The following is a 27,445-nucleotide window of genomic DNA, read 5'->3' on the forward strand; positions in this document are numbered from 1 at the left end:
GGCGAAGCAATCAGAAAGCCTCAGAAAGACAGTTGAAGTTCTCCTTATCTAACTGGAGTACAAAGTCAAGGTCAAAGACTGCCTTGTTCCCAATCTCCAGGGGAGCTGATGGTTAGACCTAGAGCTTGTGGCACAGGTCAGAGTGTGTCCCAAAGCCTAGGGCCAGGGTCATGGGAAGGGGTCAGGTGCTGCAGTAGCGGGGAGAAGGTGGCAGAGCCTGCCAGTGACCTCTCTTTTCACATATTTGCTCCGGGGACATGTGCTCTGGGTCAGCTAGAAACCTAGCTACTCTCACCAGCTTCTTCCTGAGAGCCGATGACACGCCCCACTTCTGTCTCTGAGCCACCACCAGAAGCCAGGATGGCAGCAGCTTCCATGTGGGGTGGAGGGAGTGGTCGGGTGGGAACACAGCCTAGATATGGTGGTGGAACAAAGGTTTTGGTGGTAAGTGGATCGACGGAGGTCTACACTGGGGCCTCCTGGAGACAGGCATTTAGGCAGAGAATGGGGGTGAGTTGGCCAGAGCCTGTGGGTCAGAACGGTCTGGGAAAAGTAGCTGTTGGATTTCAGGGAGTCTCTGGAGCTGGCTGTTTTCAGCAGAGAACTACCTGGAGACTGGCACAAAAGCACACTTGGGAGCAGAACTGTCACCTGCTGGAGGACTTAGGATCCACAGTACAGAAGGAGCCATTACAGCTTTCAAATGATTATGTGTTCCATTTCCTGAACATTGATTTTTTTTCCCCTTTTCTTGTTTCTTTTCTCCTCTCCTCTCTCATTTCCTTTCCTTTCCTTTCCTTTCCTTTCCTTTCTTTTAGAGAGGGAGAGGGAGGGGCAGAAGGAGAGAGAAAATCACAAGTGGGCACCACGCCCAGTGTGGAGTCCGATGCAGGGCTGGATCTCACCACCTGAGCCAAAATCAAGAGTCAGACACTTAACTGACTGAGCCACCCAGGCGCCCCGGACATGGATTTTCACAAAACTTTTCTGGAGCGTTCAAGCCACACTTATACTCATAGCCCTCCTGTCCATGTTGTGTGAGTCTGTCTAACCTGCTGAGGGGTTTCTAAGAAACAGGGGTTTCTTCCCCAGTCACAAGGTCCTTGAAGTGTAGAAAGTAGCACAATGGTCAGGAGGCTTCATCTACTTGTAAGGTGCTGTATTATAGTTGGTTATGAAGGATTTCAGTCTAGTATGATAATAAACTGTTGTCAATGAAAAGGAAAAAGCTTCAAAAACAGTTGAAGTTATTGTTTTGTGTATTTGGTGTTTAGCTCCAGTGTTTATAACTCAAAAATTCTAATTTGGAGGGGACCAAAAGGAAACTTCTAGAATTTTCTGGGTGCATACTTATTTCTTAGGAAGCTCATAAGAGTGTCCTCAGTGAGTTTTCTTTAATATTGAAGAGTTCACATCAGAGCAGAGTTTATTAGTGCTTTTCAAGCTCCTTTATTTCTTATTTAATTCTTCTCTCTATCCTTCTAAACAAGAACCAAGAAGCTGGGCACTGACATCTTAAATCTGCGATCTTCAGATTTATTGCTTTTTTTAATATGCTGAGGGAAGCAAGAAATAGGTTATTAAAACCTTCATTCTCAAGTGTTCACCCTTCACTTCCTGAACATGGGAATTTCAAGAAATCTCATTCGTTCTGATTGTGCCCATTTGGAATGTGTGATAATTCGGACATGCCAGGCTGACACGAAACTTTCTGCTTTCTGTTAAAAATAACTTGGCTAAGCCAGTTCCTTGTGTCAGTGATGGCACTATGTTGCCTTTCTCAAGGTGAAGGCCAGTTCTCGTCTCCATTTTCAGTGGTGATATTTACCTAAGAGATAAGCATCCTAAAACTTAAAAGAATTTTTACCCATTTGCTTAAAATTTGCTAAGGTTATACAGTTTCTTCTCTTGTCTGAGTTCTTAAAGATGTTCTAAGAAAAAAAAAATCCACCGTGTTTTAAAAATGTTTTATAAGTGAGTCATTTTAATCCCTTCTGGGCAAATTAATGGGGCCTTATCAATGTTATTGTCAGTACTTACAACTGAAGAACTCCTACAGATTCCATTTTCTCCCCTGAAACTATAAATTATGCTGTGATATCCTTTCTGCTTTCTGTCCTTATTTCAAGGAGACAGATTTTATGCTGAAAGCTGTGTATTTTTCTATTTTATACCTTGAATACTCATGAAAGATTAAAATAAAGCAACTTAATTAAGTTTCTCATAATGTAAGCAGAGTCCACTAGATGATATTCTTGAGGGTATAAAATGGAAGCAGTCCTCGAAGTATGGATGGTGGCCCCAAATTAAAGAGGACATTAAATTTTAAGTGCAAGATGTAAATGCTTGTCTTTATCTATTATCGAGGGGACTAACCAAGAATGGAATAATAAACTAGCTGAAAACCCATTTCTTCCAACTGATGCTTCATTTTTTTTTTTTTTAAAGATTTTATTTATTTATTTGACAGTCAGAGACCACAAGTAGGCAGAGAGATAGGCAGAGAGAGAGGGAGGGAAGCAGGCTCCCCACCGAGCAGAGAGCCTGATTCGAGGCTCGAACCCAGGACCCTGGGATCATAACCTGAGCCGAAGGCAGAGGCTTTAACCCACTGAGCCACCCACCCAGGTGCCCCTGATGCTTCATTTTTATAAGGAGGAAAAAAAAACCAGGCATTTGATAAGGAGGAAAAACTCTCTATTACCTCCAGTTTTTCATTAATCTGGTAGGTCTTTCCAAACCATGATTCCCCTCTGTGGGAAACAGCTCCTATCTGTCTGCAAAAGCGAATATGTCGGGTGGGCGGTTTTCAAAGTCCCTGATCATGGCTGTCTTACAGTTAGCAGCTCTCTGCTGTTCAAACCTCACAGCTTCTCTTCTCCCTAGGCATGACGGAGATGGTGCGTAAAATTACTCTGAGCAGAGCCGTGAGAATCATGCAGAATCTTTTTCCTGAGGAGTACAACTTCTATCCTCGCTCTTGGATTCTGCCTGACGAGTTCCAGCTCTTTGTTGCTCAGGTAGACGACACTCTGTCCCCGGGACCCTTGAATTATGTCATGGTTGCAACTGTGTCCTGGAAGCTGGGTCCTGAGTCCTGTGTGCTGGGAGCTGGGGTGGGTAGCGGGGGGGAGGGGGTGTCCTTGGGAAGCTGCGGCTAGCCAAGGGAGTGTCCCAACAGTACATGGTGTGTCCCAATAGTACACTTGCTGTGAATAGGCGGGGTGACAGGTAGGCAAGCGGAAGAAGTCCATCTTGATACGAAGAGACTGGCCTGGGGCTGAGATTGGGAGCGGGGTCATGGAGCCGGTGTTCGGAAAGTGAGGGAGACAGGGCTGAAGCTGGTGGCCGAGCCCAGCAGACTGGGACTGTTCAGGCGAATCCAGGGTGGTCTCCCCGGCTTCCTGTGGTGTGAAATGAGGGAGTCGGGCTCTGTTTCAAGGCTCTGGAGGAGTCTGATACACTGTGGAGGTGGCCTGGGGGAACCGTTCAAGTGTCCTACTTTAAATCTGTTCCGGACTCCATTTTCTAATCGCCCATTCCATATCAAAGCAAAATGTTTGAGAATGAAATAGTTTGGGGCCTTCACCACTGTTTGAGACAGTACCAGTAGGGAAACTGAATTGAGGATTGCCATTTTTCATTTAGGACTCTTTTCAAAGCCTTTGCCTGTGGGTTCCACAGTCCATACCACACCTCTGAGGGTAACTGTACAACACATGCCGATCTTATTGTGATGCGATAGGGTTCATACCATTTACTGGCCCTACTGTGTTCTGGGAGTTGTGCCAGAAGCTTAATGTTATTTCTTTCAATCCTTACAGCAATCTTGTCAAGTCGGTTGTATTATAATCCCATTTTGTGGAAGAGGAAACAGACTTTGATAAGCAAGGGTGACTTGCTGGAGAAGTGAAATTTAACCTAGAGCTGATTTCAAGACCTATGGATTTTTTTTTTTAAGATTTTACTTATGTATTTGAGAGGGAAAGAGAGAGTGAGAGTATGAGCAGGTGGGAGTGGTAGAGGAAGAAGGAAACTCCCCGTTGAGCAGGGAGCCTGATCCGGGGCTTGACCTTGGCATCATAACCTGAGCTCAAGGCAGATGCTTAACCCATTGAGCCACCAAGGTACCTCAAGTCCTTTGCTTTTATGTTTTTTTTTTTTAAGATTATATATATTTGTCATAGAGAGAGGGAGTACAAACAGGGGAAGCAGCAGGCAGAGGGAGAAGCAGGCTCTCCGCTGAGCTAGGAGCCTGATATGGGACTTGATCCCAGGTCCCTGGGATCATGACCTGAGCTGAAGGCTGACGCTCAACAGACTGAGCCACCCAGGCGTCCCACGTCCTGTGCTTTTTATCAGTTGTCTTATTGCCTGTGTGTTGCTTTGGTTTTAATATTAAATGATAAAACTTGTAATAAAATGATGATTTATTAAGCACACACAAAAAAACTTGAAGTGGTAATTTTTTAAAATGAAGCTCTCTGTGGGGTGGTGGTCACATGGGTTTATACATTTCTTAAAATTCATCTGATTATTAACCTAAAATGCATTGTATTGCATGCAAATTATGCTTCAGTAAATTAGAAACAAACACAAACTCTCGGTGGCTTCTCATACTCATCCCTCAATTTCCCACGTCTGTGACTCTGCTCATATCCTTGTCTCTGTGTGGAATATCTTGCTGTCCCATTTCCACAACTCTATGTCTAACTATCCCGTGAATTTAAATGAGATACCGGTCAACTGTGCCTTCAAAATCAGATACGTGAGAACTTTTCCATCAACCCCTAAGTTCCTCTTGTGCCTCCTTGCAGTCTGTTCCTCAACTCCCCCAGCCCAGGCAACCACTGGTCGGTCTGTATTCTCATTCGAGATTTGTTTTGCCTGTAAATGGAATCATTCATATATATATCTCACATCACACACTTGAGTCTTTGTTTCTCTTTCTGAATTACATCTTTGAGATTCATCTTTGTTGTATAGTTTAGCCCTTTGTATTGGTGAGTAATATGCCATCGTATGAATTTGCTTTTCCATTTCCCACTTGATGGGCATTTGAGTCATCCCCAGTTTGGGGGTTTTATAAATAAAATGGCCATGACTGATCACATGCAAGTCATTGATTGAAAACCATTGATCACATTGCATGTGATCAAATGTTTTCATTTCTCTTGGGTAAAACCTACGAGTAGAATTTTTGGATCTTATGGTATATGTATGTTTAACCTATAAGAACTTGCTGAACTTTTTTTCCAAAGTGGTTATACACCGTCACCAACAGTGTGTGAGAGTTCTGTTTGTTCCACATCATTGCCAAGCCTTAGTATTGTTAGTTTTTTGAATTTTAGACATTCTGGGAGATGGGTAGTTGTGTCTCCCTGTGGATTTAATTTATACCTCCCCTATGACCAGATGTTGAGCATCTTTTCATATGCCTTTTGGCCATTCAAATGTCTTCTTCTGTTGAGTGTATAGTCAAACTTTTGCTCATTTCTCTGGGCATTTTATTTTTTAAGTTGTAGGTTCTTTATATATTCTAGGTACAAGTCTTTTATTTGTGTATTACGAATATTTTCTCCCTCTTTTCATGTTTTAACTCTGCCTTTTGAGGAATAAATGTTTTTAATTTTGGTGAAGTTGAACTTACCATTTTTTTTCTTTTATAGTTTGTGCTTTTGTGTGATATCTAAGGCATCTTTGACCAATTAAAGTGAAGATTTTATACTGTTTTTTTTTCTAGAGGTTTGTTAGTTCTAATGTTTGCATTTAGGTTTATGATTCATTTCTTTATTTTTTTTATTTTTAGAGATTTTATTTATTTATTTGACAGAGATCACAAGTAGGGAGAGAGGCAGGCAGAGAGAGAGGGAAGCAGGCTCCCTGCAGAGCAGAGAGCCTGATGTGGGGCTCAATCTCAGAACCCTGAGATTAAGACCTGAGCTGAAGGCAGAGGCTTAACCCACTGAGCCACCCAGGTGCCCCTTTATGATTCATTTCAACTTAGTTTCCATGTCTGGAATGTATCAGTGTTGAAGTTTACTTTGTTCCATAGGGATATTCAGTTGTTCAGTGCCGTGTTTTGTAAAGATGATGGTCTCCCTCATTGAATTAATTACCCTATCAATCTTGTAGAAAACCAGATGACTGTATGTGTTTGGTCTGTTTTCTTCCATTCATTGCGCATGTACTCATGCTGATACTGCATTTTATCTTGATTACTCCAAGTCAGAGTCAGTCTGGAAATCAGGTAGTGCAAGTCTTCCCACTTGTTTATCATCATAATTGTTGTAGTTATTACAGTGCTTTTGCATTTCCCTATCAGTTTTATAACCAATTTGCCCATTTCTACAAAGCAGCCCACTGAGGCTTGGGTTGGGATTGCTTTGAATCTACAGATCAGTGTGGAGACAGTGGACATCTTAACAGTGTCGACTCATCTAATCCATAACTTTTTTCTCCATTTATTTAGATTTTCCTCAGTTGACTTCAACAATGTTTTATAACTTTCAGAGTATAAGACTTCCCTAAGAAGTTTTGGTTTTTTTATGCTATGATAAATAGTATTTTTTGAATTCCAGTTTCCTGTTGTTCATTGCTAGTATGTAGACATCCAGTTGACTTTTTACTTTTGAACTTGTAGTGTGTGACCTTGCTCAAGTCCCTTATTAGTTCTACAAGTTCTTTTTTTGTAGATTCGCTAGGTAATATGTTTCTTTCAAGGAATCAATTCATTTATCTGAGTTGTCCAGTTTACTGATGGGAGTTTTGAGAAACAGTATTTCCTTACTTTTTAATGTCTCTGAGATATGTAGTGATCTCCCCACTTCATTGCTGATATTGGTAATTTGCTTTTCTTTTTTCCGAGCCGAAGGCAGACGCTTACCAACTGAGTCACCCTGGTGCCCCTGCATTTTCTTTTTCTTTCTCCGTTTTTCTTTCTTTTCCTTCCTTCTGGAGTTGTTGGTGTGGCATCTGGTAAATGTCAATTAGGTCAAGTTGGTACTTGGTACTGTTCACATATCCCTTACTAATTTACTGCCTACTTGTCCACTCAGTCACTGAGAGGGAATGTTGAAATTTTCAGATCTCTATGTGCATTGTCTATTTCTCCTTTTCGTTATATCTGTTTTTGCTTCATGTATTTTTGAAGTTGTTGTCAGCTTGATGATTTGACTCCATTAGAAGGTGAATTTCCTTGTCCTGAAATTTACTCTTTTTGATATTAATACAGTACCTCCAGCTTCTTTTGGCTTAGTATTTGCATGGTATATCTTTTTACCTTTCTATTACTTTGAACCTATTTGCATTTTTAAAGATTGCTTCTTGTTGACATCTTGTAATGGGGTTATGGGGGATAAAAGTATCCAGTTTGACAATCCCTGCCTTTTAATTTGTATGCTTGCCCACTAAAATTCAGCACAATCATCAATACTGTTGGTTTCGAGTATGCCATCTTCCTATGTCTTTACTATTTATTCTATATGTTTGGATTAATTGAGTTTTTGGTGTTTTGTTTTATCTCCTCTTTAGGCTTACCAGCTATGCCTCTTTTAAGAAATGTTTTTAGTTTTTGTCTTAGCCCTAGAATCTAGGGTTCACAGTCCATCTTTAACTTGTCACATTTACCTTTAAGTATTACATACTTCAAGTAAAGTATATGTGCTTCACAACAGTATACCTCTATTCCCATCTTCATCCTTTCTGGTATTATCATATAGTTATAAACCCCACAATATAGTGTTTTTATTTTTGCATTGAAAAGTCAATTATCTTGTAAAGAAACTGAAGAATGAGTATATTTGTCTTGCATACTCACCTATATTGCATTTCCAGTACTCTCCCTTCCTTTAAGTAGTTCTTGGATTCCATCTGGGAATTATTTTCCTTCAACTTGAAGAATTTTTTCAAACATATTTTTTGTAGTACAGATATGCTATTCTCCCAGCTTTTATTTAAAAATGTCTTTATTTTACCTTCAGTTTTGAAACCCTTTTGAGATAATTACTTAAAAAATAATTGCAAAGATAGTATATAGGAGGGGCCCCATGTTACCTTCATTTAGCTTCCCCTAACGTTAACATCTTTTACAAATACCGATGCTGGGAAATTAACATTGATATAATATTACTTAATAATCTGTGCACCTTATTTGCATTTTTATATTGTCCTGCTAATGTCTCTTTTTCCTGGTTCAGGATCCACTCGGTGTTTACTCATTGCATTTAGTTGTCATTTCTCCTTGCTGTCCTCTGAGTTGTAACAGTTCTTTATCTATCTTTGTCTTTCATGACCTTCTTGACTCTTTTTAAGAGTACTGGTCCTTTTTTTTTTAGAACTCCCTCAGTTTGGTTTTGTCTGATATTTTTTTCATGATTAGATTCAGATTACACATTTTTCATAAGAATACTACAAAGTGATGTTGTGACCTTCTCAGTGCAGCATATCAGGAGGTACAAGATGTCAAGATGTCTTATTTCTGGGGACGTTAACTTTGATCACTTAGTTAAGGTAGTTTCTGTTAGGTTTCTCCATAAAAAGTTACCATTTCTCCTTTGTAAGTATTTTGTGGGGACATATTTTGAGAGTATGTAGGTAGCCTATTTGTCTCATACATTTTAAAAAGCTTTAATTAAGATATAATTGAAGTAGAATAAACTGCAAATATTTCAAGTGTGCAGTTTGATATGTTTTGATATATGTAAAAACCCGTGAAACTTAACACAATCAAGATAATGAACATATCCATGACCCCAAAATGTTTTCTTTTCTTTTTTTTTTCAAGATTTTATTTATTTATTTGACAGAGAGAGATCACAAGTAGGCAGAGAGGCAGGCAGAGAGAGAGAGAGGAGGAAGCAGGCTCCCTGCTGAGCAGAGAGCCCGATGTGGGACTCGATCCCAGGACCCTGAGATCATGACCTGAGCCGAAGGCAGCGGCTTAACCCACTGAGCCACCCAGGCGCCCCCCCAAAATGTTTTCTTATGTCCCTTTGTAATCCTTCCTTTCTTCCTCTCCCTGCCCTCTACCTCCTATCACCAGGCAATTAGGGATTTGCTTTTTATCAAGACTAGTTTGCACTTTCTAAAATTTGTATAAATAAAATAAAATAGCAGGGGCTTTTATTTTTTCCTTAAAATTTTTTTGCTGTTCTGGCTTCTTTCACTCAATGTAATTATTTTGGGATTCTTCTAGATTGTAGTATTCATCAGTAATTCATGTATTTTTATTATTGAGGAGTATTCCATTGAATGTGTACACCATTGATGAAGTTCTAGAATATATGTGAGGTTCGGTGGGGTAAGGTCCGGAGCCAATGACCAAGAAAGAATTCTTGAGACATCCTTGGTGCAAAATGGTGGTTTATTAAAGCACGGGGACAGGACCTGTGGGCAGGAAGAGCTGCTGCCTCGGAGTTGTGAGGGATGACAGGAAGTAAGGAAAAGGGGGAGGTTTCTTTTCTTTTCTTTTCTTTTCTTTCTTTCTTTTTTTTTTTTTTTAAGATTTTATTTATTTATTTGACAGGCAGAGATCACAAGTAGGCAGAGAGGCAGACAGAGGGGAAGCAGGCTCCCTGCCGAGCAGAGAGCCCCATGTGGAGCTCTATCCTAGGACTCTGGGATTATGACCTGAGCCAAAGGCAGAGGCTTAACCCACTGAGCCACCCAGGCGCCCCAAAAGGGAGGTTTCAGTAGAATTTTCATATGCTAAAGAGGACTTACTAAGATACTGGATACCAGAGGCCTTGCCATTGCCAAGTCGTTTTGCCCTCTAGAAAGGTATTAACATTGAGATGGGTGGGAGATGCCTAAAGAATGTCTCATATGTCCCACCCAAGAGTGGGGGTGGGGGGAGGTTGCAAAGTGTCAGCCTTTTGCTTTGTCCTCAGCCAGCCTTCTGTTCCTTCATCACCATCGTTTGCTCATACCCTCAGCTGCTGCTGGATATTTAGAGTGATTCCAGTTTTGTCCTAAAACAAATAAAGATACTATGACGATCCATGTCTGAGTCTTTGTGTGGACATACGATTTCATTTCTCTTGAGTAAATGCTAAAGAATGGAGTGTCTAGATCATCTAGTAGGTGCGTATTTGATATTAAAGAAAGTACCAATTGTTTTCCAAAGTGGTTGTGTCATTTTATATTCCCTCAGCCATGAATAAGGATTTTAGTTCTTCCACATCCTTGTCAACACTTGGTGTTAGTCAATTTTTTCAATGTTAGCTATTCTAATAGGTGTATAGCCTTTTCTTATTATTTAGGTTGTGTTTCCCTAGTTATTAATGATATTGAACATCTTTTTATGTGCTTTGCCATCCAAATGCATTCTTTTAAAAAATTTTTTTATTTAAAAATTTTTTAAATGGATTCTTTAATGAAGTAAATTTATTTATATCTGTGTCCATTTAAAAAAAATTGAGTATTAGTATTAGTATTTAGTATTTGTATTGCTGAGTTTTGAGAGTTATGTATTTTTTTAAAGATCTTATTTATTTATTTGATAGAGAGAGATCACAAGTAGGCAGAGAGGCAGGCAGAGAGAGAGAGGGGGAAGCAGGTCCCCGCAGAGCAGAGAGCCCAATGTGGGGCTTGATCCTAGGACTCTGAGATCACTACCCGAGCTGAAGGCAGAGGCTCAATACACTGAGTCACCCAGGCACCCCAAGCGTTATGTATTTTGAATATAGGTAATTATCAGATGTATTGATTACAAATATTTTCTTCCAATCTGTGCTTCATCTTTTCATTGTCTTAACAGTATCTTTTGAAGATCAAATTTTTCAGTCTGTTGAAGTCCAGTTTATCAGTTTGTTCTTTTATGAATCCTGCTTTTGCTGTTATACATAAGAACCTTTACTGAGCCCAAACTCACAAATATATTTTATGTTTTTGTCTAGAAATTTTATAGTTTTAAATTTAGATCTATGATTCACTTGAGTTAATTTTTGAATGTGATGTGAGGTATGGATTGAAGTTAACTTTTTTTGGAAGTAGATATCCACTTGTTTCAGAAACATCTGATGAACATACTAACCTTTCTCTGCCAAACTGCCTTTGCATTTATGTTGAAAATAGTTGCTCAAGTTTGTGCGGGTGTTTCTGAATTTTCTACTCTATTCCATTGATTTATTTGTTTATTTTTATGCTGATACCTCACTGTCTTAGTTACTGTAGCTTTGCAATAAGTCTTGCAATCAGGTCATATAAGTCCTCCAACTTTGTCATTTTTTTCAAAGTTGTCTAGGCTATTATAGTCTTTTGATCTGCAATATGAATTTTAGAATCAGCTTGTCAGTCTATAAAAAAGCCTGCTGGGATTTTGATTAGGATTGCATTGAATCTACTTTTCACTTTAGGTAGAATCAACATCTTAATAGAATTGAGTTTCTGATACAAAATATATATATATATATATATATATATATATCCTTTTATTTTATATGTAATGTGTTATATATATATATATATCTTTTTATTTAGGTCTTCTTTAATCTCATTGGGCAATGTCTTTTATTTTTTAGTGCATAAGTTTTTCCCATCTTTTGTCAAGTTTATTCCTAAGTATTTCAAATTTTTGGTAAATTGGCAAGTTGTATTTTATCTATCTATCTATTTATTTATTTTTAAAGATTTTATTTATTTATTTGACAGCGATCACAAGCAAGCAGAGAGGCAGGCAGAGAGAGGGGGAAGCAGGCTCCCCGCCAAGCAGAGATCCCGATGTGGGGTTCCATTCCAGGATCTTGAGATCATGACCTGAGCTGAAGGCAGAGGCTTAACCCACTGAGCCACCCAGGTGCCCCGGCAATGTTGTATTTTATTTTATTTATTTATTTTAAATTTATTTGATAGAGATCACAAGTAGGAAGAGAGGCAGGCAGAGAGAGAGGAGGAAGCAAGCTCCCCGCTGAGCAGAGAGCCCTATGTGGGCTCTATCATGACCTGAGCCGAAGGCAGAGGCATTAACCCACTGAGCCACCCAGGCACCCTGCAATGTTGTATTTTAAACTTCAAGATCTAGTTGTTTATTTTGAGTTTATAGAAATAGAATTGACTTTTATGTATTGATCTTGTATCCTGAAACCTTGTTAAACTCAGTAGTTTCAGCAGCTTATTTTGTAGATTCCACTGAATTTTCTGTATAGACTATCATGTCCTCATAATTCTTTACTTTCCAATCAGCCCTTTATTTATTTCTCTTACCGTATTGCATCGGCTAGAACCTCCATCTAATGTTGAATAGAAGGGATGAGAGAAGACATCCTAGCCTTGTTCTTGGTCCTTGGGGATAAGCCTTTAGTTTTGCATCATTAAGTATGGGTTACTTGTAGATTTCTTGTAGATGCTCTTTACTAGATTGATGAAATTCCCTTTTGTTCCTTGTTTCCATGATTTTGTTTTGCTTTTAATTAGAAGTGGGTGTTGGACTTTGTTACATACTTTTCTTGATTCTATTGAGATGATCATATGGATTTTCTTTTTTAGTTTATCAATATAAATAATATTGATTGATTTTTGAATATCAAGTAAACCTTGCATTGCATTCCTTAGATAAATCCCACTTGTCATGATATAGTATCCTCTTTATATATTGTTGGAGTTGACCTTCTAAAAATTTTTAAAGAATGTTTGCATCTATATTCATGAGGGATATTGTTCGGTAGTTTTCTTTCTTTTTTTCCTTCTTCTTCTTCTTCTTTTTTTTTTTTTTTGATTTTGCAATATCTTTGCCTGGTTTTGCTCTCAAGGTAATTCTAGTCACATAGAATGAATTGCAAGTATTCTCTACTCTTAAATTTTCTGAAAGTGTGTGTAGAATTGGCATTATTTCTTTCTTAAATACTTGGTAAAACTCACCGGTGAAGTCATGTGGATCTGATGGTTCTTTATGGGAGGGTTTTTTTGTTTGTTTGTTTTTAATTTTATTTATTTGACAGTCAGAGATCGCAGGTAGGCAAAGAGGCAGGCAGAGAGAGAGGGGGAAGCAGGCTCCCCGCTGAGCAGAGAGCTCGATGCGGGGCTCGATCCCAGGACCCTGAGATCATGACCTGAGCCGAAGGCAGAGACTCAACCCACTGAGCCACCCAGGCGCCCCAATGGGAAGGTTTTTAACTAAAATTTTAATTTCTTTAACAGACATTGGCTATTTATGTTTTCTCTTTCTTCTTGAATGAGCCTTGGTAGTTTGTCCTTGAATGAATTTGTCCATTTCTGCATCCTTCCGATATTCTTGAACTTTGTTATGGGATCTAATTAAGTCATTCAGAAATAGATTTGGGTCTTTTTTTTAAGTTTTGTCAGGCAGAACTGGAGCAGTGTTCAGACTAACCAAATCATTCCTTACTACTGAGGCAAGAATCTTATGTGTACTTCACCTGATGCTCCGTGGACCATGGTGTTTTCTAGTCTGGCTGGTGAGAGCGGACGCTATTCCAGGCTGTGTGTGGGCACCAGGCATTGCTACCTCTAGTCCTTTTGAGTGGTTCTTTCCTCGGCCTCAGGTAGTTTCCTCAGAATCACTCACTGATTTGTCTCAGCTAAATACTAATGGGAGACCCTCTGTGGATCTCCAGAGTCCTCTCTTTGTGAAGAAATCTCCTTTCCAGTAGTCCATCCTGAGAACACTAGCTAGCTTAGTCACCCTGACTCACAATTTCATTTCCTCAGCTCCAAGGTTCTATTGGGCTACAATCTTTCTCCAGGCAATAAACTGGAGCAGTCACAGGGCTCACATCATTTGATTTTCAATCCTCAGGAATCATAGTCCTTTGCTGCCTCATGTCCAGTGCCTCCAAAACCATTCTTAATATATTCTGTCTTATTTTATGGTTGCTTCAGATGGGAAGGTAAATCTAATTTCTGACAGTACATCTTGGCTGGAAGTGGAAGTCCTCTGAATGAATAGTAACACTTACTGAGTATTTTTTACCTGGATTGCCTAATTTAAAATTCTTCAGCTATCCAAATAGGGTTCTTCTCTTATTCACAGGAGAGGAAAGTGAGGCACGGAGAGGTTAGGTGATTTTGTCAAGGTAACACAGCTTGGAAGACTAGCTCCAGAGTCAATACTTGAACTTCCTGTGCTATACTGTGGGTGGATATTTGAATATGTGTGTGGATAAGGTACAGAACTCCTCCAGAAAAAGGAGTAAAACTTCGCTGGCGATAAGAGGGTTAGTCAGGGTAGAGGGCAGATGGCCTAGAGGGAGGGGGAAGACTTCCTCCTAGAGGTGACACCTGATTCAATTTTGAAATAATGAGCTTGCCTTGTAGACTGTCCAAAGAAGAGCATTCTAGCCAAAAGCAGTAGCTTGTGCAAAGATGCATAGATGTGAAATAGTGTCACGTATTGGAATGCTAAGGAGTTTGGTATTACTGAAATTTAAAAGAAGAAGGTTTGACAGTAGATAAAGTTAGAGAGATAGAGGCCAGATCAGGGAAACCTTGAATGCCAGATTAATAGGCTTGAGAGGGTTAGGTAGAGGATGGGGAAGGAATGTGGGTACCTCCTGGTGGAGGAGTATAGACAGGATTGGGGAGGGCAGAGGAATGAGACCTGTGGAGACATGCTTGGCTTGGCCAGGTGACAGAGATGCTGAGGCTTGTCCCGAGACACGAAGACAGGAGTGTGATGCAGAGAAGGACCAGGCATGTGGCATATTTAGAAGGGGGAAGCTACAGAACTCTGAGACGGATCGGAGAGGCAGGTGAGGAAGAAGGCGGAGTCTGGTAGGGGTGCTGTTTGCTAAGATGCGCACGAGAGGAGGAGGAGCAGATTTGGTGGAGAAGATGGAAAGTAGCGCTAGTGCTTGCTGTCTAAGTGTTGGCTTTCTGATAGTAGCTCCTCAGAGAGACCATCATCAGTAAAACAGGAGCCAGATCCGATGACTGACAGGGACTCTTCCGGTTTGAGCACTGGAATTCCTGAACTGTCAAAGCCCATTCGGTTGATACTACAAGTACCTCAAACTGGGTAGTTCCCTAATACAAAAGAGGATTTCTTTGTCTCTAAGATGATATTCATCTAGAATCTGCTGACTCAGGGCTTGGCACATGCAGAATGAGACCATGAAAACCCTACTGTAGTCACTTGCTGGGAAGCCCGGCCCATCACTTATTTTCCTGGGACCTCCAATAAGCCCCTTCCTCCAGCCCCCATTCTCCATCTGTTAAGTGGGGAAGTGAGCTGAACCTCAGAGGGATTGTACACATCCAGGGAGTATATAATGATGAAATGCTTTATTAGCTGCGAAGCTGATTAAACAAATGTGGCATTCTTATTTTTAATACATCCTTTGTTTTAATGCAAAGCAATGTGCTCCTATTAAGAATTCAAAGAATATAGGGACTTGTGAAGAGTGAAAAAAAAAATCCCTACTCATTAGGTTATTTGAACACTAGTGTGTATCCTTCCAGCTTTTTCCTACATGTGAACAAATATACGCTGTAACACACACAGTTCTTTTTCTTTAAAGAAATGGGATGATGCTCCGCGTTCTCTTCTTTAGCCTGCCATTTCCTCTACTACATTTCATACATCTTTCCGTGTCACTGCTGCAAAGTACTTTATCGTATGGTTGCACCACGACTTTTAAAGTTGTTCTGCTACTGATGACCCTTATAGGCAGTTCTCCTGTTTCTTTGGTTCAACAAATAATTCTGTCAGGTATACCCTCCTATGCAGTTATCTTCATACCCACGTGTCAGCATTGCTTCAGACAGATATCTTCAAGTGGAATTGCTGTATTCAAAGATATGTGCATTTACATTTTGACAGGTGAAGCCAGACATGAGGCTTTATTAGAAATGGTGCACTTAATTATGAGAGGTAAACAGTGTCTTGTGATTGCCTTGGAAGTGAGCTTTCAGAGGCGTTGGAGGAGGTGTCTTTGCTTTGTGACTCCTGGCAACAGTGGGGGGGGCGTGTGATTAGCTGTAACACATTCTCAAACCTGACACTTTGTGGGTATTTTATTTGTCACGTTAATTAAGATTATATTTATTTCATCAAAGGACAGGGAAGATCCACATCACTCCTGATACTTGTCTGCAAAACCGGCACCCACATTTGACCAGCAGGTGGCGCTAGCAGGAAGCAAGTAGGATTCTCAGTGGAAATTTCTGTGAAGAGGGGAGGATGCGGGCTTGCTTTCCCCTGTTAGCAGATGGCCAATAAAAAAATTCCTTGGAGTTTATTTTGCATATGGTCTTCCATCTGGGTATTTGAGAAAAGTACAGTTTTGTTATCAAAACAGTATTTATTATGGTGAAGGAGTTTGTATTTCATAGCAGAAGAATTTTTCAGTGAATAAAGCCAAAAACCTGTTCCATAATCTTTTGCGGTTTCTTGGAGGGAACCAGCAAGCCTGGGCTGCTTCTCCCATTTTCCTCTCCAGTTACCATCCTCAGTTAGCTTTTATTGATTCAGTTCCTCGAGGCTGAATGAAGTGCATTATTTGCAAACCCCCCAGAGAACAATGTTCTCCACTGAGTTTAGGAACTAGGAAAATGTGGAGTTATAAGTGGGTCAGAGTCGAGGCAGAAAGAAAACCTGCAGTGGGAAGCGTATATTCCTTGTCCTGATTCCATGCTTGTCACATAACCTTCTGGAGACTTGGTTCCTCCCATGGTTTTCCTGCACTGAGATGCTATGCTGATCTGGCTGAGTTCGGGTCACGGGATGGCTGGCCCAGAGGATGAAGTCTCTACCTTCACCTGCCTTGTAGAGCCGTGCCCCGCTTCGCAGCCTCAGCTGGCACCATTTTCCACCCCGTCCTCCCCTCCGGGACATCCTTCCATAGTCAACCTTTTAGGTAGCACGGTCTCTCTTAGCTCTGCATTTTATACATGCCTTTCCTTTCGCCCCCAGCTCTCGTCTTCATGCCCTTTTGCTACCTGCAGGACTGCTTTCTTTCGCCTGATCCATTTTGCTAATTCTGCAGACCCCCTTTTTAAAAATTTTCTCTACAAACCTACTCTGCTCCCCAAGTCAGGGGCAAGTCTTCCACAGTGCCTTGTTTTTCTCTCTTCCTGCCACTTGAGCCAATCCACCATAATCACCTTTCTTTCCTACTCCAAGTCCCCCAAGGGCATCAAGTGACCAGACGGGTCTTACTCATCCCTAGCGCACATCCCAGTGCCTGGCACATAGTAGCAACTCAGGTGTATTTGCATATCAATATACAGATGCTTCGGTTCCAAAAATTGTTGTCTCTTGTGAGTTTAGCCACCAGAAGTTAGCTCCTCCGAGGGCCCGGGGATCAGCATGACCCAGCCTGGCATTTTAGGAGGGTGTGGGCCAGACTTGGGCCATGAGGAGCTTCCCAAAATGCCATCGGTGAGACGGTGGTTGGTCTGCTGCCCTTTCCCTGGTGATGCCCGACCCCCACCCACGCAGGGAGCTCTTACACATCCGCAGCCGCTTGGAATACCTTCTGTTTATGCAGCGTGGCCTCCCCCGGAGGCTGACGTAGTGGCTCAAGGTTCTGGTGCAGAATTAGTCAAAGACTGAGGACAGAAGCTAGGAGACCCCAGCTGTCAGAAGAAGGCAGATGATTCAGGGCCGCTGGTGGGGACTCTGTAGGAGGCATGGATTCACCTCCCCATCTGCTTCCAGTTTTGTTTTCTTTGTTGCCAAAAATAGAACTTCACCTCCTGCTTAGATATATCATGCTGCTCTTGTGCCCCTTGCTTAACAGTGGGATTTGTTTACTGGAAAAATGATAGCATCTGAAACCCAAGAGGCTGCCCCTCTCTGGGAAGGCACACTGAGGTCCTATTCATTAGGAAGTCCTTTTAAGTAGCCCAGGTGACAACTGACAACTTTGCAGCTTCCCCAGTACGTTTTATATGCATAACCTCTGCTATCCTCACTCAGTTTGGGGAGGCATCATTATCTGGTTTGCCAATGAGGACGTGGAGGGTCAGAATCTGCGAGGCTCGCTCATGGTCCCACGTGACTCTGCTATGGCCAGTGCACACAGATTTCTGGCTTGGGGTAGCTTGAATATTTCCTGAGACCTACGAATTGCCTAGTGCCAGTGATACCAAACAAGTTACATATATCCTGGCCCTTGACAGTCCTTTAATGTGAAACGAAGGTCTGGACTGGAGTTGGGTGGACTGGGTTCAAGTCCTGGCCCCACCTCTTTTTGTTTTCCCCAAACTCAGCACGACTGATATGTAACTGACATGTAACATGTAAGTTTAAAGTGTACAGTGTGATGATTTGACATCTGTATGTGATTGCCACATAAGGTATGAGGTTAGTTAATTACACCCTTGCCTGACATAATTACATTTTTGTGCATGTGGTGCGAACATTTCAGGTCTACTTTCTGAGCAGCTCTCAAGTACACAATATCTCCTCCCCGTTTCTGTACATCAGATCCCCAGAACTTAACACGTCCTGTAGCTGGAAGTTTGTACCCTTTGGCCATCATCCATTTCTCCCACCTTCCAGCTCCTGGCAACCGCCATTCCACTCTCTGCTTCTCTGTGTTTTGATTCCACATATAAATGAGATCATACAGTATTTGTCTTTCTCTGACTTATTTTACTTAGCATAATGCCCTCAAGCTCCTTCCATGTAAATGGCTGTATTTCCTTTTTTTATTTAATGACTGAATAACATTTCATTGTATATATACACCACATTTTCTTTATCCATTCGTCTGTTGATGGACACCAACCTGGTTTCCACATGTCAGTTATTGTGAATAATGCTGTAATAAATGTGGGGATGCAAATATCTTTTAGAGCTAGTGATTTCATTTCCTTTGGCTATATACCTAAAAGCGGGATTCCTGGTGGTTCTAGTTTTAATTTTTTGTGGCACTTCCATATTACCTTCCCTAGTGACTGCGTGACTGCACCACTTTGTATAATCACCAGCAGGTATGATGTAATGTCTCATTGTGTGTGTGTGTGTGTGTGTGTGTGTGTTTAAGATTTTATTTATTTATTTGACAGAGACACAGCAAGAGAGGAAACACAATCAGAGAGAGAGGGAAAAGCAGGCTTCCCACCGAGGACAGAGTCTGATGTGGGACTCAATCCCAGGACCTTAGGATCATGACCTGAGCTGAAGGCAGAGGCTTAACGACTGAGCCACCCAGGCGCCCCGTTATTGTGGTTTTGATTTGCATTTCCTTGATGATAAGTGACATTGAGCATCCTTTCATGTTCCTGTTGGCCATTTATATGTCTTCTTCAGAAAAATGTCTGTTTGGGTCCTCTGCCCTTTTTTTAATTGGAATTTCTTTCTCTTTGAATTGTATGAGTTCCTCGTATAATTTGGGTACTAACCCCTTCTATGCTCTATGATTTGAAAATATTTTCTCCCAATTGATAGTTTGCCTCTTTCATTTTGTCGATTGCTTCTTTCCCTGTGCAGAAGCTTTTTATTTTGGTGTAGCCCCACCTGTTGGTTTTGGCTTTTGTTGCTTGTGTTTTTGGTGCCATATCCTGGCACCGTCTCTTAAGCGCCTATGGGATCCTGACCAAGTCATCCCTCCCCTCTCCCGAGGCTTCAGCGCATTTTCTACCAATAGAGAAGATTATATAGCATCACCGAGGACCCTTCGTCCACTAGTCTTTTGCGATTCTCTGAATTTGGCTTTCCTGGGTGTCCATAAAACTCCCCGCTAAAGTTAAAGAAAGTTCTGCACAGATTTCTGCTCTAAGCTTTCTGCTGGAGCACAAAGGGCCTAGTGTCATCAATCTTCTTCTTGCTAATGCCTGGTCAGGGCCGCCCGGGCTTGGCGTAGTGTGGATATCGAAGGCCATAATAGGGCAGTCCCCTCACCGCTGCCCACCCCCCACCCCCGGAGGGTGACTGAAGCCACATCCGCACATTCCTTCCAGAGTAGTCGTGTGGGGTGATCGGTTGGCTGAGACTAGCCAATATTGGCAGAGCCAAGACATGCTTCCTGTTGGGTCTGTCTAAAGCCCATTCAGAAAGATTCACATCTGAGCACCTTCTCCCCTCTCCTGACTATTTCTTTTGCTGGGGGGGTTCTCTTCCTGCGCTTGCTCACTTGACAAACTCTTCTAAGGTTTCCCTGCATCAGAGTTGATGTCACCGAACCTAAGAAGACCTTTCCCGATACCCTGCTCTCCCACTCCACCTCCCACTCCCCTGCACCCAGACCCATGGGCAGCTCCTCTGGGCCCGAAGTCCATACTTTCCTTCAATGATAGGACCCCAAAGCACAAATGTTCCTGGTTGAAAGGTAGTAAGACACGCGTTTGGGGTTTAACCTTTGGACCCCAAAGGTTAAAATCCTTTTTAAAAAATTACTTTCTAAGTACGTACCTTGGGGAAATGGTTTCATCACTCTGAGCTTCAATTTCCTCACCCACAGCACCACGGGGCTGTGACGAGAATCACACTGTGTCCCTCAGTGAGTGGACATTTAGTTATCCGTTGTCTCTGCTGGACGGGGGACCCTGGGGCGCCAGACCCTGGTCAGAGGCGTCTCTATCCCCCACCATCCAGCACAAAGGGGACTCTCAGGCATTTGTGTGAAACACGTGAATATTGAGAGCAGTTTTGCAGTCTTCGATGGAAATTTAAGCCAGTGCTAAGATTGCTTAGAGTATTCTGGGTGTTGTTGGCATATTAGAAATGTGAAGGTAGACTTGTTTTAATTTTTCATAAAAACCTAATCTCGAGACTAATCACCTCACTCTTTGGTGAGAGATCACTTAGGAGAGGAAAAAAGTGAAGACTTTGAAGAGAATCCCAATTTGGCTTGACTTTTTTTTCCCCCTTAGATATTTTTTCCTCTCAGAGACAGCCCTCTGCATTAATACTTTGCAAGAGTAGAAGCCCTTTTGTCTAATTTTCTAAACTTCCATTTGGCCCCAAATACATTTAATGTTTTAAATCACAGCTGTTAGAATCTTGCTCCTTTGCGGTACTGATTTATTATGTGGAATTGTGAGATGAATATGATCATTAGCGAGCCGCTGCCTGGATGTGCTTTCCCCCTCTAACGGCAAAGCTTTTAAAAAGAAAAAGTGAAAGAGGTAAACATTTTTCTGGGAGACTATTTTAAAGGTCAAGAAAGCCTTGCTTCCCAAAGCGAGGAAAAGGTCATTGTTCACCCTTCAATTTTTGTCCTTTCATTTCATTCGGCAAAAGTTCTTAGTGATGTCGCCTTGGTCACTTGAGGACCTGTCTCATTTTCTCCCAGACAATAGGGGCCCCAATCTTGACTTCGGTGCCTGTTTCAAAAGGAAATTATGAAAATTGCTTTGCCTGTGCCTCCTCTCCTCGTCTCCAAAGAAACGGAGCGATCCCTGGAACGGTTTCTCGTTCGGCTTCTTTTCTGTGTCATTGCCTTTTGCAGGAGCTGTTTCAGGGAAACAAGGCAGAGGAGAGATTTTGGGGCGAGCAGGACGCAGTGATCGGATCCTCTAGCTTGTTAATGAACTCATTCTCTCGTCCTTTCCTGCCCCTCAAGCACACACCCCCTCTTCCACCTCCTTCTGAAACTCACCCCACATGTTTCCGAAAGAGTTAGAAGACCAGGATAAAAGGATCTGTTTGGCTAGAGCGGATCTAGTAATAGTGCTTCTCTGTCCTTCTTGGACCTGATGGCCCCCTTTTCATTTTGACGTAATTTCAGACTTACTGAAAAATTGTAAGAATAATGAAAGAATTTCTACACACCCTTCACTCAGATTAACCCCAAATGTTAACGTTTCACCACATTCGTTTTCTCCCTGTCTCCCTCCCTCTCCCCTTTTTGAGAGCAAGTGGCCTACGTGATGCCCCTTGACCCGGAAACACGTCCATGTATGTTTCCTGAATAAAACATTGTCCTTCATCACCACAAAAGCATGAAATTAACATCGATCCCATACTCTTGTCTAATCTAATCATATTGAGAATGGATCCGGATTTCGACAGCTATCCCCGTACTGTATAGGGAAAGAACCAGATCCGGTTTTGTCTCCGAAGCCTCCGGTAATCGGGGAGAATGTCCTAGTCTTTCTTTGTGTTTCATGAGGTTGGTATTTTTGATGAGTACAGGCTAGTTGTTAGCAGACTGCCCCTCAATTTGGGTTTGCCTGGGGTTTCTGCATTATTCGCTTCAGGATCGGCATTTCTGGCAGGAACAGCCCAGAAGCAGGGTCGTGTCTTTCTCAGGGCTATCATCCAGAGGCATGTGATGTCAACGTGTCTTCTTACTGGTCATGTTCACTTTAATCATTGGGTTAAGTGGTGTCTGCCAGATTTCCACTGAAAAATTACTATTTTCCCTTTCCGAATTAATAAGTACCTTGTGGGAAGATACTTCAAGATGGTATAATATCCCGTTACTCCTCCGATCTTCACCCTCTCATTTGAACCTCTATTAGTAATCCTTGCCTGAATCAGTTATTATTGTGGTGGTTACCACATGGTGATTAGCTAACCCCATCGTTCCTTCTACATTCATTCATTGAGTTTCTACTGCAAGGAAGAACGTTGTCTTCCCGTGTATGTATCTGGGGAGGTATGCATGTATGTTAGTGTGCACTCGTGGATTCTTATTTTATCCAGTAGATTATAACCCTTTACTGTCACGCTCCAATAATCCAAGATGTGGCCAGTGGAGTCCTGTGTCCTTGTAGCACTTCCTGTTCTTCTGTGAGCGCTCTCTTACTTTTGCCACAACAAGACGTTCCAAGCTTTTCTTATCTGTTCCCTGACCTAGACTTGGAATCAGTCAACTCTCCAAGAATCCCTAGTTTCTTTTGGTGGGTGTGAAGTATGCTCCTTGCCACCAGGTATCATTCCAGTGCCTTCCCCTTTTGTAAAAAGTATTTTGTGGTATTAACTTTACTATCCCGGAATGAAACATGATCCACCTACACACATAGTTTAAAAACAGAGTATCACTGGAAGTGTTCTCTAAAAGAGAAAATAAGGGGAAATGTAAACAGCTCACTAAGTGAATGCTTTAGCACCATTACTCTGGAAGACATAATAAAGTGATGAAATGTTTGCACCTCCCTCTGAGAAGCAGTTTTGGATATAAGTAAGACAATTTGATGAAACATTATAGCGTCTCTGTCTCTTGATAGATACATAGATAACACAAGCTGCAGTGCTATCAGTAAGGTGACGTTTCTGAGCTATTGAACCACTCTTGATAAAATTCCAGGGAAAGAAAGGGCAAAAGCATAGTTTTCCCTCTATTTACACAATTCCTGCATTCCTGGAAAACTGTGAGACTTAAATCACGTAGACAATTCTTTTTGTTTGTTGGTGACACAGAGTTGGGTTCTAGGCTCGCTTCCTGTCCTCTACAGGCAAGTTTCTGACTTCATGAGTCAGAGTGTGGGAGGCTCACCCTGCCCCCACCCCCCAGCCGTGGGGTCTGCCACTCAGGCCCCTGGCCACGGAGTGCCGGCAATGCTCTCTGTTCACCTTGACAAGCAAAAATACTCCCTAGTGAAATTTCCAAAACCCTCCCTAGGTGGCAGCACCAGCCCCTCGAGAACCGCTGATCCTTCTCTGTGGGACAGAGCAGTTCCATCTCTCTTCCTTAAGAAACACAAATGCTGTTTTATGGCTTGGAGGTGTTTAATTTTTAACACTTTTCAGAATTAATGTCTAACATTATAGGTTTCCCGGACTCCCATTTTACTTTCGAAATGAGGATGAGCCTGTCTGTCTCTCTGCCCGGGTAGGGAAGCAACCTCAGGTCACTGCCTAGGGTGGCCCGAGCTTGCACGCAGGGAGGGTGTCCACACTGGGTAGGAGGGCTGTGACCTGTCACAGCACAGTGCCGTCCTGCAGGCAGTCTTGTCATGACCCTTGTTCTCCAAAGAACGTATGGAAAGATCCCTGGGAGCCCGAAGCAGACAAAGACCTCCACTGTACAGATGAGGAAACTGAGGCCCAGAGAGGAAGCAGACTTGGCCAAGTCACACTGTTAGTCAGAGATACTAATTAGGCTTAGAGCTAAAGAAGTACCGAAGACTGGAACGACCCGAGAGAACATCCGGCCACTCTCTTCTGGATGAATCCCCTCCACACCCGGACAGGTGCCCAGCCTCCAGCCTGCACTTGATCATTTTCAGAAATGAACAATTTAATATTTTCTGAGGCAGTTCATGCCGCCAAGGACTGTTGTAAATTTCTAAAGTATTCCTGGGTTGAGACCTTTCTACGGGATCTCCTCTTCTCTTCCCCATTCCCCACTGGGTACGGTTTGGCACTGTTGGTCCCACGGAACATGTATGTTCCCTGTAGACGCAAAGACAGCAGGCAACTTGGGAATCTCCGAGTCGTATCCCTGTGTCCTGAGCTTTCTGAGCTGCTGGCTTTGACATTGTACTTGACATTGAGATTGGTTGATGAACAAGCCGGAGTTCTTGTCCTTATGAAGCTTTCAGTGTAGATGGAAGGCCGTTACTACACAGGTACTGGACACAAGGCTGATGTGAAATACCCCTACTTCCTTTTCCAAAGCAGTGTAGACGAAAGAGGCTGGGCTCTGGAACCAGCCACGCTTGCACTGACTCTGTCCACGGCTGCACGTGTGGCCTTGCGTTATTCTTTGCTTCCTGCTCTGAGCTCTGTTACACCCTCCGTAAAACTGCTGGCAGATGAGCACTCCATACAGTGTTAAATAAGAGCGTTCCAAAGCGCCCAGCACCGCGGGACTCGGTGCATGGTTATGTCTTCCTCTTGCTCTTTCTGTTACCCCAGTGGGACACGTTTGAAGAAACTTCCAGATATTTGGGAAGGCCTTACAGCTCAGAATAAAATGATTTATCAGAGTAAATGCACCGAGATTTATCTCTGCTTCTCTTGGACTCTACCCTTTGGTAGATAACCCGGTGATACCTGAAAAATTGTATGGACAAAACACCAATGAGGAGATCGCGCCTATTAGAATTCAAGGGAAAGACAAAATAGTAACCTGTCTCTCAGATGAACTGTTGTATGTTTAATGTTAAAATGTATATTGACTAGTGTCCCCATGGACAAAGATAACCATAGCACTGTCTTCTATATTGAAATTATAATCAGCCCACCTTATTAATCTGAATATATGTGAGCTCCTGCTAGTGTTCTCCAAGTATAGTACATTTAAAAAGTGTTCTGTGGTCATGCAAGTGTGGAAAATGCTGGACCAGAGAGATTTGTTATAATCCCCATTTGATGGATGAAGATACTGAGGCTGTGATGTTAACAAGTGCCCTACCATGTCTTGTACATCTCTCTCTGTGGCCTCTCAGTTTATGGGATTCTGTCCTGATATCCTGAATGCTGTCCTGTTGTGGTTGTCGCATAACCAGCCTGTCTTTACAGGTCATAGGTGAGGTCTTCCCTAGAGAGGGTGAACTTCCCAGTGTCAGTGTTAGGGGATTTCTTCGCTGAGCCTCCAGGGAACGTAGGTGTGTCCCCAGGTATGGGGGAGTGCTGCCTTCCGCCAAACGAGGACACACTGCAGAGCTGCGTGGCACTGAGATGAGAATCAACAATTCCGTAAACAGAATTACGGCTCGTTGCATTCTCCTCCCTCTGTTTATTTCCCTCCTGCTCTCCTTGAGTCATTAATAACGGTCTTTAGAGCTTGGTCCCATCTCGGCTGTGGGCAAGTAAGGACAGAGTTGGAGCCCAGGCCTGGTTCAGGGCATTAACAAGGATCAACTGCCCTCCTGTCCTAAGTCCACTGTGATGGAGACAGTGACTAGAGAGATATCCCCAAAGGGCAGGTGGATTGGTGGGGGGCAGTCAGAGGAACCTGTTCCCACGCAGAGAGTGGCCTCCGGTACCCCTCTCTGATTTATTAAAGAAGCAGGGAAGTTTCCTTATACCTGACCACGGAGGTCAGGAAGGGGATGCTGGGCCGACAGTGCCCGTGAAGCCTTTGAGAGTAGGCAAAGGTCTTGTCCAATTGAACTAAAGGGAGGTGGGGGAGAAACAGATAGTGTTTATTCAAGGAGAAGTGGCTTATAAAGCTGGCCTTCAGTGGCACGGTAGGAGTTCCCTTGTAGACTCAGCCCAGCTTGGCTTCCAACCAGCACACTCATTTGGAACACCACAGAGCTTCACGGTGATCAAAGGCACGTAAAAGTAATTCCTAGATGTCAACACCTTCATGCTCCTTGAAATTTAAACCAGCAGTTGAAATCCGGAGGCTTGCAGGAGATCCTGTTCTCACTCTCCTGGTGTAAATGATCAGGCTAATGACTGACGAGTTCCCAGAAGGGCACTTGGCTGCCAGGCCAGGCTCTCAGAGGGGATTGGCTTCTTGGTTGGTCGATTTAGATCCATTGCTGTTGCGGTAGCGGTCAGAGCTCTCACCCAGGAGCCCAAACACTGCGCTGCGGTCCTGCCTGCCCAGTGACTTTGAGCCAGGCAGACCCAGGTTCATGGCCCTGGTCCCCAGGGTCATCTCAGGCTTCCCTACCTCTTCCCTACTCTCCTATTCCTGCCCTCCTGACATTTGACCCACCTCGTCCTAACTGTGATTCGCAGGTCATCTGTGACTTCTCTGGACCTCAGATCCCTTATTTGTAATGTTATTAAAAATGACATTACACACATACACAAAGCATATTAAAGAACAAAGCAAAAAAAAAAAAATTTAGGCAAAATTGGCAAAGGGAGGTGGGTCAAAAGGTATAAACTTCCAGTTATAAAATAAATAAGTCACAGGGATGTGATGTATAGCGTGATTGCTATAGTTAATAATACTGTCTTGTGTATTTAAAAGTTGCTAAGAGAGTAAATCTTAAAAGTCTTCATCTCAACTCATTTATCTTAAAAATTGTGTAACTATGTGCGGTGATGGATGTTAACCAGACCTATTGTGGCGATCACTTTGTCATATATACGTATATTGAATCGTTATGTACATCTGGAACTAATAGAATGTGATATGTCAATTACATCTCACTGAAAAAAAAATAGAAATATAGAATATATATTTGACTAAGAGGTGATAGCCAATAAACTGAAAGTCTGCCCCCAAAATAATAATAGTGAACATTTATCTAGCACTTAGTACATGCCCAGCATCATTCTTTTAAAATTTATTTATTTATTTTTTAAAAGATTTTATTTATTTATTTGACAGACAGAGATCACAGGTAGGCAGAGAGGCAGGCAGAGAGAGGGGAGGAAGCAAGCTCCCTGCTGAGCAGAGTGCCCGATTCGGGGCTCAATCCCAGGACCCTGAGATCATGACCTGAGCTGAAGACAGAGGCTTTAACCCACTGAGCCACTCAGGCGCCCCTAAAATTTATTTTTTAATTTATTCTTTCTTTTTAAAAAAATTTAAATTTGATTAGCCAACATGTAGTACATCCTTAGTTTTAGATGTAGACGTCAGTGATTCATCATTAGCATGTAATACCCAGTGCTCATCACATCGTGTGTCCTTTCTAATGCCCATCACCCAATCACCCCATCCCCGCACCCACCTCCCCT

The 27,445-nt window shown here is 42.3% G+C and overlaps 1 protein-coding gene across 4 annotated transcripts in view; it reads left to right on the forward strand.

The window, feature by feature from the left end:
* Window positions 1-27,445, forward strand: part of TTLL11 (tubulin tyrosine ligase like 11) — a 225,907-nt gene that overhangs the window by 51,813 nt on the left and 146,649 nt on the right. For 2 of the 4 annotated variants that reach the window (XM_059141423.1, XM_059141424.1), the window contains exon 3: window positions 2,887-3,020. The exons of the other annotated variants lie outside the window; for them this stretch is intronic. In XM_059141423.1, coding sequence (XP_058997406.1) covers window positions 2,887-3,020 — 134 coding nt within the window. The remainder of the gene's footprint in view (window positions 1-2,886; window positions 3,021-27,445) is intronic. 4 annotated transcript variants of the gene reach the window in all.

This window comes from Mustela lutreola, chromosome 12 (assembly GCF_030435805.1).
Source record: "Mustela lutreola isolate mMusLut2 chromosome 12, mMusLut2.pri, whole genome shotgun sequence".
Classification (NCBI taxonomy): Eukaryota; Metazoa; Chordata; class Mammalia; order Carnivora; family Mustelidae; genus Mustela; species Mustela lutreola.